Here is a 17,930-nt window from a genome sequence, read left to right as displayed (position 1 = left end):
GCATTATGGTGGGAGGAGACCTTGCATGGCCCGGGAGAAACCCACGACTCTCGGCAGGTTGATGGCTGACTTTCCCACGTACGGAGGCAGAGAGGAAGCCAGTATGAGTAAAACCAGAGAGGCTGTTTTAGCAGCCCGAGAATGGGGTAAGCGCGGTTAATCGATGAAATATCTCAGAAGAAGACTTCCAAGGCTGTGTTTTGTTAGCAGATATGGCTTAGAAAACCAGAACTAGAATTTCGACAGTAAATTGAAGACGTGGATTTCTCTGATAATGGTAATGATGACCATATGAGGATATTACCGACCGATGATGATGCACGGGCGTGTGGAGACTGATGGTGTAAGTATGAGGGTTATGCTTGTAATGATGACTGATGGTAGTAATGACTGATTTAATTATGGTCGGTGACCTCCGTTTTCCGAGAGGTTAGCATGCCAGCACGGCGCAGTGACCCAGGAGCCTACCACCAATACGGTCGCTTATGTTAGCTTCCTCTGCGGTCGTGCGTGGGAAGGTCAAACAGCAACCTGCGGATAGTCGTGGATTTCCCCCGGGCTCTACCCGATTTCCTCCCACCATAATGCTGGCCACCGTCATATAAGTGAAATACTCTTGAGTACAGCGTAAAACTCCAATCAAGTAATTAAATCATGTGAATTAATTATAGTCTTCTCCACGAGGTTTAAAACATTTAAAATAAGTTTAGCATATTGAACACATCATTTTATAATAATTTTATTCGATTATCCCTGTATAGTAGTACTGCCGGACCAGAGCTGTTTCTGAGAGCTGGCCTCACTGTACTCGTCTGTGGTCACTTCGATTTCTGTGACAGGCGCTGACCATGGTTGGACGTCTCCGGAGGCGAATATCAGGAAGAAAACGGCGTCAAAAACAAGCACGCCAGCGGCGATGTAAAACACCTTAGACCATTCCTCCTTAGTCTCCTGCAATTGGAAACAAAGGCAGCCAACGTAACCAACGTAACAGAAAGTCAAAATGTAATATAAAGAACCAATAATTAATATCACAGTGCAATATGTTAATATCTTAATATCGGTGCTGTTTCACCTGCTAACTGAGTGAGCAGTAGGCCCACAACCACGCTCGGTAGTTCCATTGATACATTATTTATCGTTGTCCTGTTTATTTATCTTTATCCCGCCCACTACCCACTCCACCCAAGCTGGAAGCGGTCTTACCTACCCCATCGTTGACGAGCACGCCGGCGAGGTAAGGGGAGACAATTCCTGTCAGCGTGGCGAACGTGTTGCACACGGACTTGATTAATCCTGTGTAATAATGGAACATATACGACAGTGTTATGGCGATGTGGAGTGAAATAAAATACGTATTGGCCAACTAACCCACACAACCTAGTCAAAAATAGATTTAGTTATCACAAATCAACAAATTCATATCGTTGTTGCTCTAGTAATTCTAACCGATCAAGTCTATTTTTTTTATTCTTTGGTGTTGTAGAATAGTCTTCAAGGACTTTGCATGTATTTGTCCCTGGCCAGATTTAAGTTTGGAGGACACCGAAGTAATTCGCGTAGGAATGTAGCCGAATCTTCAAAACAGACCGATTCTAGTCATAACAACTGTCAGGCGTCATGTCGGGAGGGGTGTAATGTCTTGCGGGACATCGTGTCGGGTGAGGCGTCATGTCGGGTGTGAGGCGTCATGTCATGTGTGAGGCGTCATGTCGGGTGTGAGGCGTCATGTCGGGTGTAAGGCGTCATGTCGGGTGTGAGGCGTCATGTCGGCTGTGAGGCGTCATGTCGGCTGTGAGGCCAAGCGACGGGTATGGCGTCACGACATGATACGGCGTCATGGCATGTGGGGCATAACGTTTGGTGGAACGTCACGTCGGGTGTGGCGCCGTGTCGGGGGGGGGGGGGGCATGTAGGGGGGAGGGGCCTCATGTAGGATGGAGCGTCATGTCGGGTGGACGACATCATGTAGGGTGGGGCGTCAGGTCAGGTGGGACGCCATGTTGGGTGGGGCGCCATGTTGGGTGGGGCCGGGACGTCACGTCGGTTGGGTCGTCATGTCGGTTGGGCCGTCATGTCTGATGTGGCGTCATGTCGGATGGGCTTAATGTGGGATAAGACCTCATGTAGGATGGGCCGTGATTTCTTGTCTTGTGGGGTGTCATGTCGGGTGGGGCATCGCATCGGGCGGGTTGTTGTGTCGGGTGAGGCGTCATGTCGGGTGGAGTGTCATGTTGGGTGTCACATATATGTCGGAAACATAACTTGGAGAAATCTTCGTGATAACATGTTAAGCGCCGATGCGGCATGAATTAAAACACCAATTGAACAAGTCAAAACTTCCAAGTTTAAACTTATACTAATATAAATTGGTGTTTAAGATGACGAATCTCTGCGCTGAACGGTGCAGACAGCGGTGTCTGTTACCTGCCAAGTGGGGCGCCATGTCAATCATGACTGCGTTGGATCCCGCGGCATCGGCTACCTGAAAGCAAGTAGCCCCGGTGATCATTCCAGCCACCACGTACTGGTTACAACCCACAAAACTGGACAGTACGAGAAACGCGGCGGGACACAGCGCCGCTGAAATATATATGAGGAAACTATTACATTTTTATTTCACACTTTGGAAACAAAAATTAATTCTTCGCAGTCTTTATTCGTAAATCAAGTCTGTTTATGACGATATTACGAGAAATATCAGTTACGAAGTTTTCTGAAAATGACCCTTGGATTACCACTTTTTTTTGACCGACAGATGGAATAATTTCCTGCAATAATCAGATTAAATGTATTCTACAATGTCTCCGTTTGAACGACTCCTGTAAATGAAAATTATGCGAGGCGCAAACAGTTTTCTTTATAAAAGACAGCTCAAAACAAAACTTGAAAATAAGAAACAAAACGGAAAGAAACGTTTCAAATATGATAAGTGTTCATAGGATAGCATTAGGGATCTTTGAGAGGGGAGATGTACAGTCACATTCACAACTCTTCCACATATTTATTTTATCCTTTATTTATTATTTATTTATTTATTTATTCTTATTGTTAAGTAAACGCCACTCTCAACAATATTTCACTTATACGATGGCGGTCAGTTTCTTGGACGGAGGCAACCGAAGTTTCTGGCGTAAATCAGCGACCTTCAGCAAGACACTGACGATCGCATGTGGTATAGGGGCCTACAGATAAGCACGCCATATTAGTGGCAAATAGGTGATGTTCAACGAGCATCAAACTGCGAAAACAGACCAGTGTCTTCATCCAGTTAGTTTTAGCAAGGAACTGCGAACAGAGAGAGCGGGTTATTACCGGTGAATTTACATGTATGGATCCCCAGGCCAAGGCCAGGTTCGAACCTGCACCTCGTGTGTCTAAGAGATTGAGTGGCATACACCTCTACACCACTAGACCGCGGCCCGCCCCTTTCCTTCCACACGGAGTAGTGTTACTCACCTATCGTATTCATGAGTTTTCGGATTTTGGTAACGCTAAGGTATTCTTTTTTCCTGAGGAAGTCGGCTAAATTTGCCCACATGAGTGTGAAGACGATGGACACAGCGTAGGGTAAGGCTGACAGCAAGCCACTCTGAGAAGGAAAACAGGGCCCTCACCCATTTAGTATGTGTTATACATTTACCTATGTGTGCCTGGGTACTAAATTCCCTTAACCCTGATTAACTGACTCTGGACTTTTAGAATGATTTGGAATGACTTTTGCTATTTCTTAGAAAAACATAAAACAAAAGAAAAAAAAGGTAATTTGCCGTAATTAGTACATCTGTACTAATGTGGCGTTTCCTGTCACCATAATGCTGGTTACCGTAGTGTAAATGAAATATTCTTGAGTACGGTGTAAAGCACCAATCAAATTAATAAATAACTCTGTATGGGTGGGGTCCTGTAGATGAAATTAATAAATTTATAGCCGAGTAAATTAACTTATTTATAACGGATAAAGTATTTAATTTATAAACTAATAAAAGGGTTAATATGTACATTAAAACAATTTCTGCACTTTTAACCAAATAAAGAAATTAGAATTCCAAAAGAAGAGAGTACCTGAGATACGTTGACTCCGATGACCGCCTTCATGAAGGAGGGGAGTTCCGTCATCAAAGTGTAAGATCCCCACGCGCTGCACGTGAATGCCACACAGACCGCCCAGAACGGCGCACACGTCAACATGGCTACCCACGGAACCGGCTTTTTCTGAAAGATTGATTTGATTTATTAACTGATCGGTCTCAAACGACACGAGGAAGATCTTTGGCCTACATGGGTGGAAGGAATCGGAGTACTCAAAGTAAACCACCGATCTTGATTTGTTTGGGTTTAATATGTTCACTGGATTATTTGAACAAAGCCAAAAATGCAGTAAATAAAGGTGGCATGCAAGAGCATAAACTCTCAAGATAATAATGAAATATATGAAGTAACATCCGGCGGGATGAAAACCCCATGTTCGTCACGTACCTGATAACCTTTCCAAAGCACCAACGGAAAGAGCGAGAGCTGGATTCGAACACACGACCTCATTGACGACTCCATGGCAGCTGCTTTGAATTTGTGTTTGTTAGAAAATAACTTTTGGGTCAAGTCAAAAATCCACCGCAGGCTGTAACAGGCTTTTTGAAAATTCAACGTTCATGTCACGTTCGGTGCTTTTGAGTTTTTGCCCACAGCCTGACCCACCCTTGGATATAGAAGTTTGGACTGCGGAGAGTTTGCTGGGGGCTAAGCTCTGCCGTCCAACATGAATATAGGTTAATGTATAACAAGCCGAGTCAGCATTTCATGAGCCCCGCGAGTTCAAAGACAAGATTGGGTGGGGACAATCGCAAAATAACGCAGCCAAAAGGCGAGAGTTTACGGTACTTGCTAAAATGAATACACATCTCGCATAGCCGGATCTGTCGCGCAGCTGCCGTAAAATCACGCCAGAGAGCCTGCCCTGTCTCGTCCTAACCTGCGTGAATTCGCGAGATTCCCGAAATGCCGACTCGTCTTTACCCGTATACCTACCTCGTAGATATTCTCGCCGATAGAAGATGTTATCATGTGTAACTCTCGTTTGGAAATTCGCGGATGCTTGGATGGTGAGCTGTGCACGATGAACATCCAGAATAAGAACCAAACACACCCCACACAACCTGCAAATGTGGAGTTCGTCAAGAAGAAATTTATTTACTTTTTTGATTGGTGTTTTACACCGTACTCAAACATATTTCACTTATATGACTGCGGCCAGCATTATGGTGGGAGGAAACCGGGCGTAGACCAGTGGAAACCCATGCCCATCCGCAGGTTGTTGCCAGACCTTCCCACCTAAGGCCGGAGAGGAAGCCAGCATGAGCTGGAACTCACGGCAATCGCATTGGAAATCGATAGTCCCATGGGTCATTGCGCCCCGTTGGCGTGCTAATCACCTCGGCCATGAAGGCCCCGTCATGATGAAATCAAATTTAATCCATTGATGATTTCACGATTAAAGCTCTTCCAAAACAATATAGTCCTACTTCACGAAGCCGAACAATTACATACATGGATGAAACCGCAGCGCCCGAAGTTATAAACCACCCACGTTTGGCAAGTAAAGGACGTACTTTCACATCTATAAACAGCGAAATGAACGACCTCCAAAACACCTCTAAGCTCAAAAAATTAATACAGAGTGATGCTAGAACATATTCTGTTATTGCAACAGATTATTCTGTTAAATATAACACACATATTCTATTACTTCATCATAACCATTCAGGATGTTCTGTTGACTATGACACCATAATACACAGTACATTCTAGCATCACTCAGACAACAGACTTTCTACTCATTTTTGGAGCGTAATCACCTTCTAACAGTCCCATTATATAGAGCTATCCATGGTTTATTGTCTACATTCAATACCCCGGGCACATGTTTTATAATATATATATATATATATATATATATATATATATATATATATATATATATAACCTTTAACTTAGTGAACTGGCATGAACTCTTAAAGTACAGATCGATACGATCTTCTCTTCTCTCAAATACAATAATGAGTGACTGCACTTTTTTTTTATTTACATATCGTATAAGTATATTCCTCTACTATGGTATCCGTTAACAATGCTTACAGCGTGTTTCACGTAGATACATTCTTGGTTGCGTAGTTAGGATATGTTAGCAAACAGAGTTTTAAACAACGCTTAATTGTCTTGTAAATCAAAGTGAAAGAATTTGTACATTTTTCCAGCCAGCCCTTCAATGTATCAAATTACAAAATCTAGCTAGACAATATGTTATATGTAGATTAGGATCGAGCTTAGCCTGAAGATAAACTCATGCGGCAAAAAGATCTCCAATAAAACAATGAACCAAGCCTCAAAGATTTCACGACTTCCCTTTCTATTTCTCTTTCTGCATCCGGTACCCTCTACACATTAATCTGTTAGTTTTAGCAGAAAGCATGTGATCTGAGCGATGCTAGAATGTATTCAGTTATTGCAGCAGATGATTCTGTTAATACGAAAGACACACATTCTATTAATTTAACAAAAATATTGAATTAGACTAACGGGATATTATGTTGAATATGACATTGTATTACGCTATAACTTTTTGAGTGTACCGATGCAAGTGGGTTTTATCCATTCCATTCGTAAAATGAAATGTTCCGTTGTCTGGTGTACTTATATCGAGTTGGTGGGAGGGGGGGGGGGGGGTGGCCGAGGTAATTAGCATGCCAACACGGCGCAATGACCCAGGAGCCTCTCATCAATGCTGTCTCTAAGAGTTCAATTCCAGCTCATGCTGGCTTCCTCTCTGCTCGTTAGCGACCCCGGGTTTTAGTTTTCCCCGGGGTTCTGCCCGGGTTCCCCCACCATAATGCTGTCCACCGTCGTATATGTGAAATATTCTTGAATATGGCGTAAAACACCAGTCAAATAAATAAAAAAAACACTTGTATATGCCCGCTGATTATAATCAGACTCTCGTATTTAAACACATATCTGTTACAGTTTAGAATTGATACAAAAATCTGTTTAGTAACCAAGGAGGTGTGTTCATTAGAGTAAACATATCAAATATGTTCATGATAATGTGCTGGATTTGAAAATAAAAACAAATAGTCTAGAAAACATGACGTTGTGTTTTAGGGTGAAAAAGGTGATAAACATGTGAAAGATGTAGTTTAATAAACATGTCACATGTTTAAACAGTAAATGTGACACGTTTACTGTACTAAACACGTGTATACCTTAAACGGCATTTTACACTGAATATAAACACAAAGTCACGTTTACTGGACCATTTGCTTTTACTGAAGATACCCAATACATTACTATGCAAACATTTCACGTTTACTTTAATAAACACATCTCTTCATTTACTAAACATTCTTTTGTTATGAGGGCGCATTTCTAAACTGTAATAAAAATGTACTAAAAAGAAACACCTTTTTAGTGTTTATATTTTCACTACTCACCGGGAATGTAAAAGGCAGATGGCCAGCCTCCTAAGAAAGGTTGGTCACACAACCAGCCAGCACCAAAAAATGCGGACACCACCCCGAGGTATGGCCCTGGAAAGATGAAGAGATGGGTTATTGAAGCCCCATGTCTCGTTGTTAAAAAAATCCTAAAAATAGGCTTGTCTTAGCAATTCTGCAAATATCAATGTAAGTGGATCTGACGCCTCTTCGGCAGTGTTCCAGACTTAAAGGATACTAGTGCATGAAAAGGACTTCTAAGGTGAAGATTGCGGTATTAATGGAATTTTCATCACTGACGTCATTGACGAAATAATGTCATTGTCGAAATGACGTCATCGTTATCTATGCAAGACGTCAAGCTTGGGAAATCTAGGTCACACTCGTAATACATTTTTGAGTCTGTATTTGGAGATTTAATCTAGGCTATTTGAATGTGAATGTGAATGTGAAATAGGAAGGAAAAAGATCTACTCGCGAAGCATTAGTCTAACGTAGGTATCGAGTTTTATTTTCAAAATTTAGAAATTAAGCCCCAAAAACTTAATTTGTCAATTGCACGTTTTTTTGCATATGTGTCAGTGTGTGCGTGTGCCGCAATTTTCAAGCTCAACCCATGCTGTAGACATGCAAACAGAGTCTAGCTATGCGTTATTCTTGGTATATCTCATCGGTAACTTTTCTTACCTAGGCCAATGTACGCGATGATCTTGCTCCTTTCGTTGACTGGCGCCCATCGGCCTACCATCGTGTGGACGGACGGAAACAGCGCCCCCTACACAGGCGGAAACAGAACCATTTGCTTACGAAACCGTCGTAACTTGAATGCTTAAAGGTATAAATGAAAAGAAACTCTAGAGCAAAGAATATATTCTTAAAGGAAATTAAGAAAATTACGTAAAAAATAGGCATATTATCTCTTATGAACCTATCTATTTAATGCATATTTTTTGTCTTTTTGGAAACTTTTCAGAAATGGCGTCATCGGTGAAGTTACGGGGAACCTGGGACCAACTTAGCACCCGCCCCTTCACACTCTTTCCAAAGAGTTTTTTGGGCAGCTATCAGTGTTGGCCTTTGGACAAATTGTGTTAAAGCTATTATTACGCTCCATGAAGATAGGTGGGACGCCTTTTTTGACTTTTATATGTTAGGACACATCTTAAAATGCATGCATGTTAAGAAATACAAACCAATCATTTCATGTGTCCTTAATTCAATTTATTCTGTTGAGCCTTAATAAATTTCACAATAAAGTGGGAAAAACTGAGCACTGAGAAGAAGTATAAAATTTTGACTTAAGTAACAAATGGCTTTGTGGAATCTGCCCTAGGGAGTGTCACATAGACGCCAATCAGCAAGCGCACTTCGTACCCCCTCCAAGTACGTGAGTGAGTGAGTGTTTGGGGTTTAACGTCGCACTCAACAATTTTTCAGTCATATGACGACGAAGGAATCCTTAGGGAGTATGTACATGTAATGTGCCTCCTAGTTGTAGGACGGATTTCCACCGCTCTTTTATTTAGTGCCGCCCCGCCAGAGCCATTATACTGATACGGGTCAATGCCAAGCGAGGAAGTTACAACTTCTTCTTTTAAAGTCTTAGGTGTGGCTCGATCAAGGATTGATCCTGGATCTACCGAAGCGGACGCTCTATACCAACTGTGCTATCCGGGCCGGTCTCCAAGTACGTAATGAGCGCACGAGCTATACTAGAATGAAAATTGATATTACTACAGACTAGTTAAGTCATCAAGAATAATCGTGTAGGTACACATCATATATCCGTGTTAAACACCACTAATACCATAGCATTACATCAAACATGTGGAAAAATGCAACTTTTGAAATTTAACCGTTTATTTTTAGGCAAATTCATTGATTTCATTTTGGGTTGGGTACAAAATTTTGGCAGCCGTAAATGTACTCATTATTTCAATGAATCTAAACTATCGCGATTTCCTTAATAGACAAGGCAAACATTGGGTAACATTACCCGCCTATAAGGTCCAAGCGGTGTAATCTTTTGTTGCTTTCCAAACATGACGTCACATTTTCTGAATAGTCTTACTTGTAACGCAAGTTGTAGTTCACAATCACTATACAACGTAACAGCAGAGAAGGCTGTGTAATGCCACAGCCTCGATCCGACTTGTTCATGTGAAAAACGTTTGAAATTCTCGTGGAGAGAGTGCAAGCTATATATACATGTCCGTGTGGCTTAGTGTGCCGTGTCCCCGAAATTTAACAACTGCTGGCATTGGAAGGTTCACATTTTGATATTATATTGCTGAGATATTGCCGATGTGGCGTTAAGCCATAATCATTCATTCATTCATTCATTTTGACATTCAACCTGTAAGGGAATCTAATGATCATAGTGTTTGTCAGTGATTCGCTATAGGTCGGTGGTTAAACCTAGTTTCATTCCCAGTAAAACAGAAAACGAAAGTACTGTATAAGTGAAAAATTCTTGAGTATGGAGTTAACATGCAAATGAATGGAATAAATAAATGTCTTTTTTTTCCTGAAAAGATGCGTGTATGAAGATAAAATTTACGACAAACTGTTCACATCAACTTCACATGCATTGATAGGAAGATTGCACATATGAAGATTTTCTAATACATTCTCCTTCTCTAAATTGTTTAGTTGTGTTTCCCTTTAAATTATCTTAAATTAAACTCTAACGGAAGTGCACATTATACCTACCCCCGCTAAGCCTTCCACAGCCCTGACGGCTATCATCAGCCCGATGTGGGTCCTAGCCGCCACGGGGGTGAGTAGAGCCAGCAGGGACTGGATGAGTATACTCAAGCCGACGATGAGCTTAGCGCCGTATCGGGTCGACACCCAACCACCGGGGATCTGCATGACACAATAGCCGTAGAAAAACGAGCTGAGGATCAGGCCCTGCGTCTTCGGATTCCACTCGAACTCTCCTGTCTAGGAGGCGAGAAAAACAAATAAAAGACCTGATTGATTAATTGATTTATTTATTGTTCGTTTCGCCGATTCATAGAGTGATGACTAGTCGATCATGGTTTTTTTATATTAAGTGATTATTTTTTCACCTAGATGACGGCTGCCAGGTTTACGGGTTGAGGAAACCGAAGTGTCCGGAGACGACCACCGGCCTTCCCATTGTACTTGGCAAACCTCCTTACCATAGGTTCAAACACGCAACATCATTAATTGGTCAAAAGCTTTTGTATTTCGTCAATATGATGTGCATATCTGTATGGCAGATCACATGTGGGAAAGTTTGTCAGTAAGCTAATTATACAGGTGGTTGTCTGTTGCTCCGTTTTCCTCCACCCATATAACTGATCGCCATCTTGTGAGAAAATGTCCTGATTCTGACACTGAGCAATCTTGTATTAGTTGGGTTTTTATAATTTTCAGCTTTCCAGATAGTTTGAGTATTTCTGCAGAGCTTTGTTGTTTGGTACAACTAGGCCTTACAGGTCGCTTGCGAAGTGGCAAAATTTGAATTTTTCTCCAGTGCTTTAACATTAAGCGGCCACTTTGTTTTAGACAGGAAAGGGTGGTCACGTGACCTCCAACTGCCGACCCGCCTTACAGAATAATATAATACACTGTAGAACTCTTTAACAGATTAATTTTTTGAGTATACATCACTGGCATCACTAAACAAGCTTGAGTCTGTGAGACGCAGGTAGCCTTGTCTAGTTGTAGCCTCATCACTGATGTCCTCGCGCCGAACTATTTAACCATTATTCATCGATAAATAGCTTCAGCTCTTGGTTACAATCATATTTTGCATACTTCGGAAAAAGAGAATATAAAGTGTCATAAAGAAACACGGAGTTGTGATTTCTGACATCACTTCCTGCCTCATCACCGTGACCAAGGCGACCCTCGGTGTTGTTCAAGGTTTTTGAACAAAATTTAATTGCTACCTGTGGCTGGGATGTAAAGTGAACGTAGAGATAGGCTCATGCGCTGTAAGAAGCATGGCGGTGGCGGGGATGCAATGCGAACGTACAGAGCAGTGTATGCGCTGTAAGAAGTATGAGTCAAGTCTATATAATTACGTTTGGGATTGTTGTGTTGTCACTGGAGACGTTAGGTCGGGGGCACTCTTTGGAGTGTGAACTCATATTGGCTGAACCGACGGGAATCGAGGATCCGGTTACCATAGCAACCATGGCTACGCTGAGGTTGAACCGGAGGAAGTAGGCGATGCCCAATCCAATAGAACATAGCAGGGCGAATGTGTGGCGTGAGGTACAACCTAAACAACAGGGAATAAAGCAAAAGTTTAAATGGAATCGACGGAAACAATCCCCCCTTCCCCCCCCCCCCCCCCCCCCACCCACCCAACCAACCAAGATAGAAAGGAATGACAAGGTAAATGAACTAGCAATATTAAAATTTGGCTGTTTCATATCACCAAAAAAAGAAATTCATTGGAAGTGATAATATGTGGTATCATAACATGATTTAAATGAGTAACAAACTTAACACATGCGCAGTAGAAATCACGATTGTACTCTTCAGAAGAATTGGCTCTTCAACCTCTGGTTCACTGCGACTGTCAGGCCTTTATTTATGATTGGCGTTTTAAGCTGTACTCGAGGACATTTCACTTATTCGACGGCGCCCAGCACTATGATTTGTGGCGTTAGCCCCAATCCGGGGAACGGTGGTTGTTTATTAAACAAAGCTTTTTTTTTCCGGAATTTGGTAGCTCTAAGAAATTCACGCGTAGGTCTACAGGATTAAGTGCTTGAAAAGAAAAGGTGCAAAAATCTTACCAAGATGAGTGGCCAGGAGAACATGACAAACTTTTAAAGCTATACCACGACCTGACACCAAGATACAGGCACAGGTATGTAGGGGTCACAACAGTTGATGCAAACTATCCCCCATGGAACACTCAAAAAATTAACCTGTTAATTTTAACAGAAAGTCTGTTGTCTGAGCGATAATAGAATGTGTTATGTTATTATAGCACAATCTTGTGTCATGTTCAACATAATATCTTGTTAGCCTAATAGAATCTTTTTGCTGAATTACGTGTAACAGAATATGCGAGTTATATTTAACAGAATAATTTGCTACAATAACAGAATATGCGAGTTATATTTAACAGAATAATTTGCTACAATAACAGAATACATTCTACATTACACAGCGGACTTTTTGTTAAAATTAACAGATTGTTCTTTTGAGAGTATATAGTAACGCAGCATTCTTATAGCTCTCGTTTTGACTGCAAGGAGTGTGGTGGTGGTGGTGGGGGTGGGGGGGGGGTGGGGGGTGGAGAGTACACATATATGAATGTATATGCAGTATAATAGTCTAAACCATGGCCTGTATAGACAAACCGAATCTACAGTAATGATACTTGTTATGACACGATCTATAACCTCTAACGCCCTCCTCTTTTATCTCGTTTTCCCCAGTCGCTGTCTATCATGTTGCCTGTATACTGTTATTCCAAACGTCTCCGTTATAACAGCGGAACTTCTTTAACCATCTGTGAACTCAGTTTAGATATAGGATAAGTAAATAAGTATATATAAGTAAAGAAAACTCACATTCGCACTTTTCTTCTTCGAGATCTTTAGACACAGCGGATTGAGGTGGATTAACAGTCTTCATGGCTATCATATGCTACAGACAATTCACGGAGGATTGATTATATTTCACTCCGCGTGGTGTGAGATCGAATCCGGCCGGCTTCTTTTTTTTTTTCTTCTTATAAAAGCCGATGTTTCATCTGAATTCTTCATTTGAGCGTCATATTCTCAGTGCACGTATCAAGGACGAAAATGAGTCGTTCGTTACCTTAAAAAAGGTAAGGTTCATTCTTTATACAAGACTGATGCAAACCTCAGTATAGCTTTCTCCAGGCATAGACTTACAATGATGACTCTAACAGAGGAGAACCCGTGAGTACAGGGAAGCCAGTATTCATCATACGATTCTTTGCAGACACGGGACTGATATCTAAGTCACATGTCTGACAGATTACCTACAAGGATAGCTATAGCCTACATATACAGTTCTTCATATCTTTATCAGTATATTTTAGATCGCTCATTATATAGATTAGTATAAACTTGTGGGCTAACAACACAGGTTATTGTCCCCATATGATATAATTATTAACCACTTTATTGCAAAGTTTCTAAAGTGGCTTAACCATTATCATATATTCATTCTGGGTTCTACCCTGTTACATCGGCCCCTATAGCACAGTTGGTAGAGCGTCCGCTTCGGGAGACGTTAGATCTAGGGGTCAATTCTGGGTCGGGCCACACCTAAGACCTTAAAAGAGGAAGTTGTAACGCTTGGCGTTTAGCATGAATAAATCCAGGAATTGTTATCCATAAGTAATGCCTCTGTCAATCTATACCATCCCAATTCCTAAATGCCACTGAAAGAAGTTCAGCATGAAGTGGGTAGCAGCAGTATAATGTAATCGACTTACTTGCATTCGTTAAGTCGTCTCAGTGAAGCAGCACTAGATAGAAGAGCGACAAGGAGGCACTTCACATGCACTCTGAGGACTACTTTGTCATAATATGACTGAAAACTTGTTGAGTACGACCTTAAAACTCAAGCGCTCACTCGTTCTACCCGGTTTTCCTCCCACCATAAAGCATTAATAAATGAATCTATTCATTCACGTGCGTTATTTATTTATTTTATTTGTTGATTTTATTTATTTATGTTAATCTATTTATATTTAATTATTTTATTTGTTGATTTTATTTATTTATGTTCATTTATTTATATTTATTTAATTTATTGATTTATTTATTTTATGGGGGCCTCCGTGGCTCAGTTGGTTAGCGCGTTAGCGCAGTGTAATGACCCAGGAGTCTCTCACCAATGCGGTCGCTGTGAGTTCAAGTCCAGCTCATGCTGGCTTCCTCTCGTGGGAAGGTGTGGCAGCAACCTGCCGATTGTCATGGGTTTCCAGCCCGGTTTTCTCCCACCGTAATGCTGGCCGCCGTCATATGAAATATTCTTATGTACGGCGTAACACCAATGAAATAAATAAATATTTATTTTATTGATTTATTTATTTACCTATTTATTTAATGGGTTTATAGCGCCGCATATATACAATTTTTCACTTATAAAAATGGAGACTGCCTGGGTTATGGGTGGCCGAAACCTCAGTGCCAAGCCCATCAACCAAGACTACTTTACGTACAGCACGGTGCCCCTTAATTCCTGTGTCGTTCATGCAGCAAGAACATTTCAATTACCTGTGCCACTCGAACCTGTACTTATGACTGGTGAACACCGAACCACCAAGTCATCAAGGTTTTAAAGATGTAAATCTCTGACTTCTAACAAACTGATTTCTAATAAGAATCCAGCCGTTAAAATTTTGAATCGAATTATCCACCATGTTTTATATTGGAACCTCCTGCAGTCAAGGTATGTGTCTCCTGTTTGGGAGGTTAGCTGTTGACAAAAACAAAACACAATGATTAGAATACCTTTAATTATATTTTAAGAGGATTTTTTCCCCATGACAACATTCCGAATCGACCCTGTTCCCGTTGTTCAAGGCTGTTATCCACTATCTAACGGTGTTTAATTAAATCTCCGAACTGTCTACGGTTTAATGTTTTACCCAGTCGCAACTTCAAACGTCTAAGCGATGCCTAAATTAACTTAACGGGAAATTGGCCTCGAACAAAGGACCAATGATTCAGGTGGTTTAAATGACTTACTCTTTTCTGTCTTCACATTATCCACGATTTTGGTGGATTTTTTTTTGGCATATTAACTTCACTGCATTGTAGACAAATATATGATTTTTTTATTATATATAAATTATATAAAAAAAATTGTTTATACATACAAGTGCATTTTAAACATGATAAATGTATTAACTTCACAGTGAAAGGGCGTTTAGGAGAATCTTTATATAGTTGGCATAAAAATACTAGTCCAACAGTGTTATGAATATCTCGTAGAGGAAAGATTGCAGACGTGAATAGGAAATAAATATACCTTCTAGTGATTTTTGTAAAACATCCCTTCTACATGGAGGCATAAGCAACCTATTGCATATATTCATCTCCAGGTGTACCCTGGGACTCTCATGCATAAATACAACCAATCATGCAATGTGCAATGTAGCATGTAGATGGGGATAATATATGAAACCAATAGCTCAGTATTCTTTTTTGTATATTTATAGACTCCGGATAATGTATAATCAACTTTCTATATGTGTTTGTAATGTTATTTTATCTTTCCGAACTGGAAGTAGGCCGATATATAGGTATATATAGTATCAGTAACAATGTATTATGCCATCAGTTCATTTATGATAAAATTCCAGGACTTCAGTTGATCAGAAAAGTCGATTATGGAAGCCGGTTATGGCCGTAACCTTATGTATACCATTGTTTCATGTTTCCAAAGCGATGGTGACACGAAGCGGTGGCATACGAAGCGACGGCACGTGTATGTACCGCCATGGCATGATGGCATGAAGCGATGGCACGTGGTATGGTGGCACGTTGGCACGAAGGGACAGCCCGTGGTATGATGGCAAGATGGCATGTAGGGACGGCACATGGTGCAACGGTATGATGGCATGAAGAGACGGCATGCGGTATTATGGCACGATGGCATGAAACGACGGCACGTGGTATGACGGCACAATAGTACGAAGCGACGGCACGAGGTATTACGGCACGATGGCACGAAGCGACGGCACTACACTTGCACGACGACATGGAGTGACGGCACGTTGTATGATGGCATGATACAAGGAAAAGAACATATACACATAATAAAAATTGTGGAAGAAAACAACCCGCTGACCCTAACATGCGGATTCCCCGCCACCCGAAAGAGATTCAAGGAACCGACAAAGCTGTACAAATATGCAAGGGTTATATATAGAGGATGTGGAACGCACTTCACTGTGTTTAAATCCTAATTAAATCCAAATCCTTGGGTTTTGTGGAAGAGTCTGGCTTAGTGCCACTTTTATTGATGTATGAGAAATGCCATGCAGTCCAAAATTACCAACAAGTGGCGAAGATGTTCACTGATGATTTTCACACTACGTCAAACACCGACAAACACCTGTAATTGCATGTATCCTGGAAACTATTCAAGACAACTTAATCACTCATGTAAACTTTTTTTAGCTGTCGCGAGATTTCTTAGAGGTATAGATGTCCCCATTTTCTGGGAATCTGACAACATTTTAGGTGAACTGGATGAGCCGATGGTCGTACAATTCCATTAACAGTGATATTTAATGTTTCATTGATCATCAGGTGAATTTCCTGTGAAGTTTAAACAAGCCATTTCATGCACTACCAGCGTGGAACACAGACAACAAGCAAAATGTATTAAATTGCAGACCGATTTAATTCATTTGTTTCAGCAACCTGCAGATGGTCGTGGGTTTCCCCCGGGCTCTGGCCGGTTTCCTCCCACCATAATGCTGGCCTCCGTCGTATAAGTGAAATATTCTTGGGTATGGCGTAAAACACCAATCAAATAAATAAATTGTGTAACAAATCATTTGTGTTTATTTAGAAAACTGTTTCAAAAATCTAAATGTGAAACTTTCTATCGGCATGTAAGCAATATGCCTGAATACGGAGTTGAAAAAAAAAAACAAACAAACAAAAAAAACCCCAGAAAGACATACATGTATATACTATCAAATCTAATTGGTTATGTTGACTTTATCACAAACGCCAACAAAGACCAGGTGGAGTTCTATTTATCTGGAGTTGTGCAAAGGATTTGACGCAGTGTCCCATAATTTACTAACTCACAAATTATAAATATTACATGGGTTTAGAGTAAATCTGTTTTAATAGATGAAATCATACCTTGAAAACATAACACAGACATTCACATTCTTCTTGGAAAACGAGCAGTCTTGTCGTGCGCCACAGAAGGGTCCCTTATTTGGCGTCATCTTCTTTCATTTATGTAAATGATGTATCTACATGTAAATGTATATCGTCTCCGGTGTTATCTCTTTTAATATTCTTTAAAAACTGACGCACTAAGAAGTAAAACAGAAATGACCTGGATAATTTGGTAAAATGTTATGGTAACTGGAAGTTTTATAGTCTAAATGTCGCTAAATGCTACACTGTAGGCTATCGTTCATCAATAAACATAATCAGATTGTAGCGAACCTTGCAGGTATATGGTAACTGATGGTTAAACCGTATTCAAATCTGATTTTCAAATCGCATATCTACGACAGAATGGAATAATTTCTTGAACACATAAATTTACAATTTTCTGTTCAAAGCTGTTATTAAATAATTATTCTGTACGTATTGCTTTCTTGCACGACCCAGGTTGAAATAATTACACTTTCTGCCTGGTTTCCTCCCACCGTAATTCTGGTCGCCGTCGTACGAAAAATAGGCCTACCATTAGTACTTTAACCTCATC

At 40.8% G+C, this 17,930-nt stretch overlaps 1 protein-coding gene across 1 annotated transcript; it reads right to left on the bottom strand.

The window, feature by feature from the left end:
- Window positions 1-747: 747 nt before the first annotated feature.
- LOC135463978 (sialin-like) lies at window positions 748-13,408 on the bottom strand. The gene is made up of 11 exons (XM_064741450.1): window positions 13,058-13,408; window positions 11,549-11,748; window positions 10,203-10,436; window positions 8,178-8,265; window positions 7,488-7,583; window positions 5,029-5,156; window positions 4,066-4,215; window positions 3,460-3,592; window positions 2,428-2,583; window positions 1,211-1,296; window positions 748-951 (listed from the first exon to the last, which is right to left on the bottom strand). The coding sequence occupies exons 1-11, from the start codon at window positions 13,128-13,130 to the stop codon at window positions 748-750; spliced, it is 1,548 nt and encodes a 515-aa protein (XP_064597520.1). The 5' UTR covers window positions 13,131-13,408.
- Window positions 13,409-17,930: the final 4,522 nt, after the last annotated feature.

Source organism: Liolophura sinensis, chromosome 3, assembly GCF_032854445.1.
Source record: "Liolophura sinensis isolate JHLJ2023 chromosome 3, CUHK_Ljap_v2, whole genome shotgun sequence".
In the NCBI taxonomy this organism is placed as follows: Eukaryota; Metazoa; Mollusca; class Polyplacophora; order Chitonida; family Chitonidae; genus Liolophura; species Liolophura sinensis.
This window is presented reverse-complemented; position numbering and strand designations above follow the sequence as displayed.

Bases quoted from the DNA above. Each gene is read 5' to 3' on its own strand.
- LOC135463978 (XM_064741450.1), bottom strand. From the start codon at position 13,130: ATGATAGCCATGAAGACTGTTAATCCACCTCAATCCGCTGTGTCTAAA. The intron at 11,749-13,057 runs GTGAGTTTTCTT...CCTGTTGTTTAG, and splicing joins CGAAGAAGAAAAGTGCGAAT to GTTGTACCTCACGCCACACA. The intron at 952-1,210 runs GTAGGTAAGACC...TTCCAATTGCAG, and splicing joins GCGTGCTCGTCAACGATGGG to GAGACTAAGGAGGAATGGTC.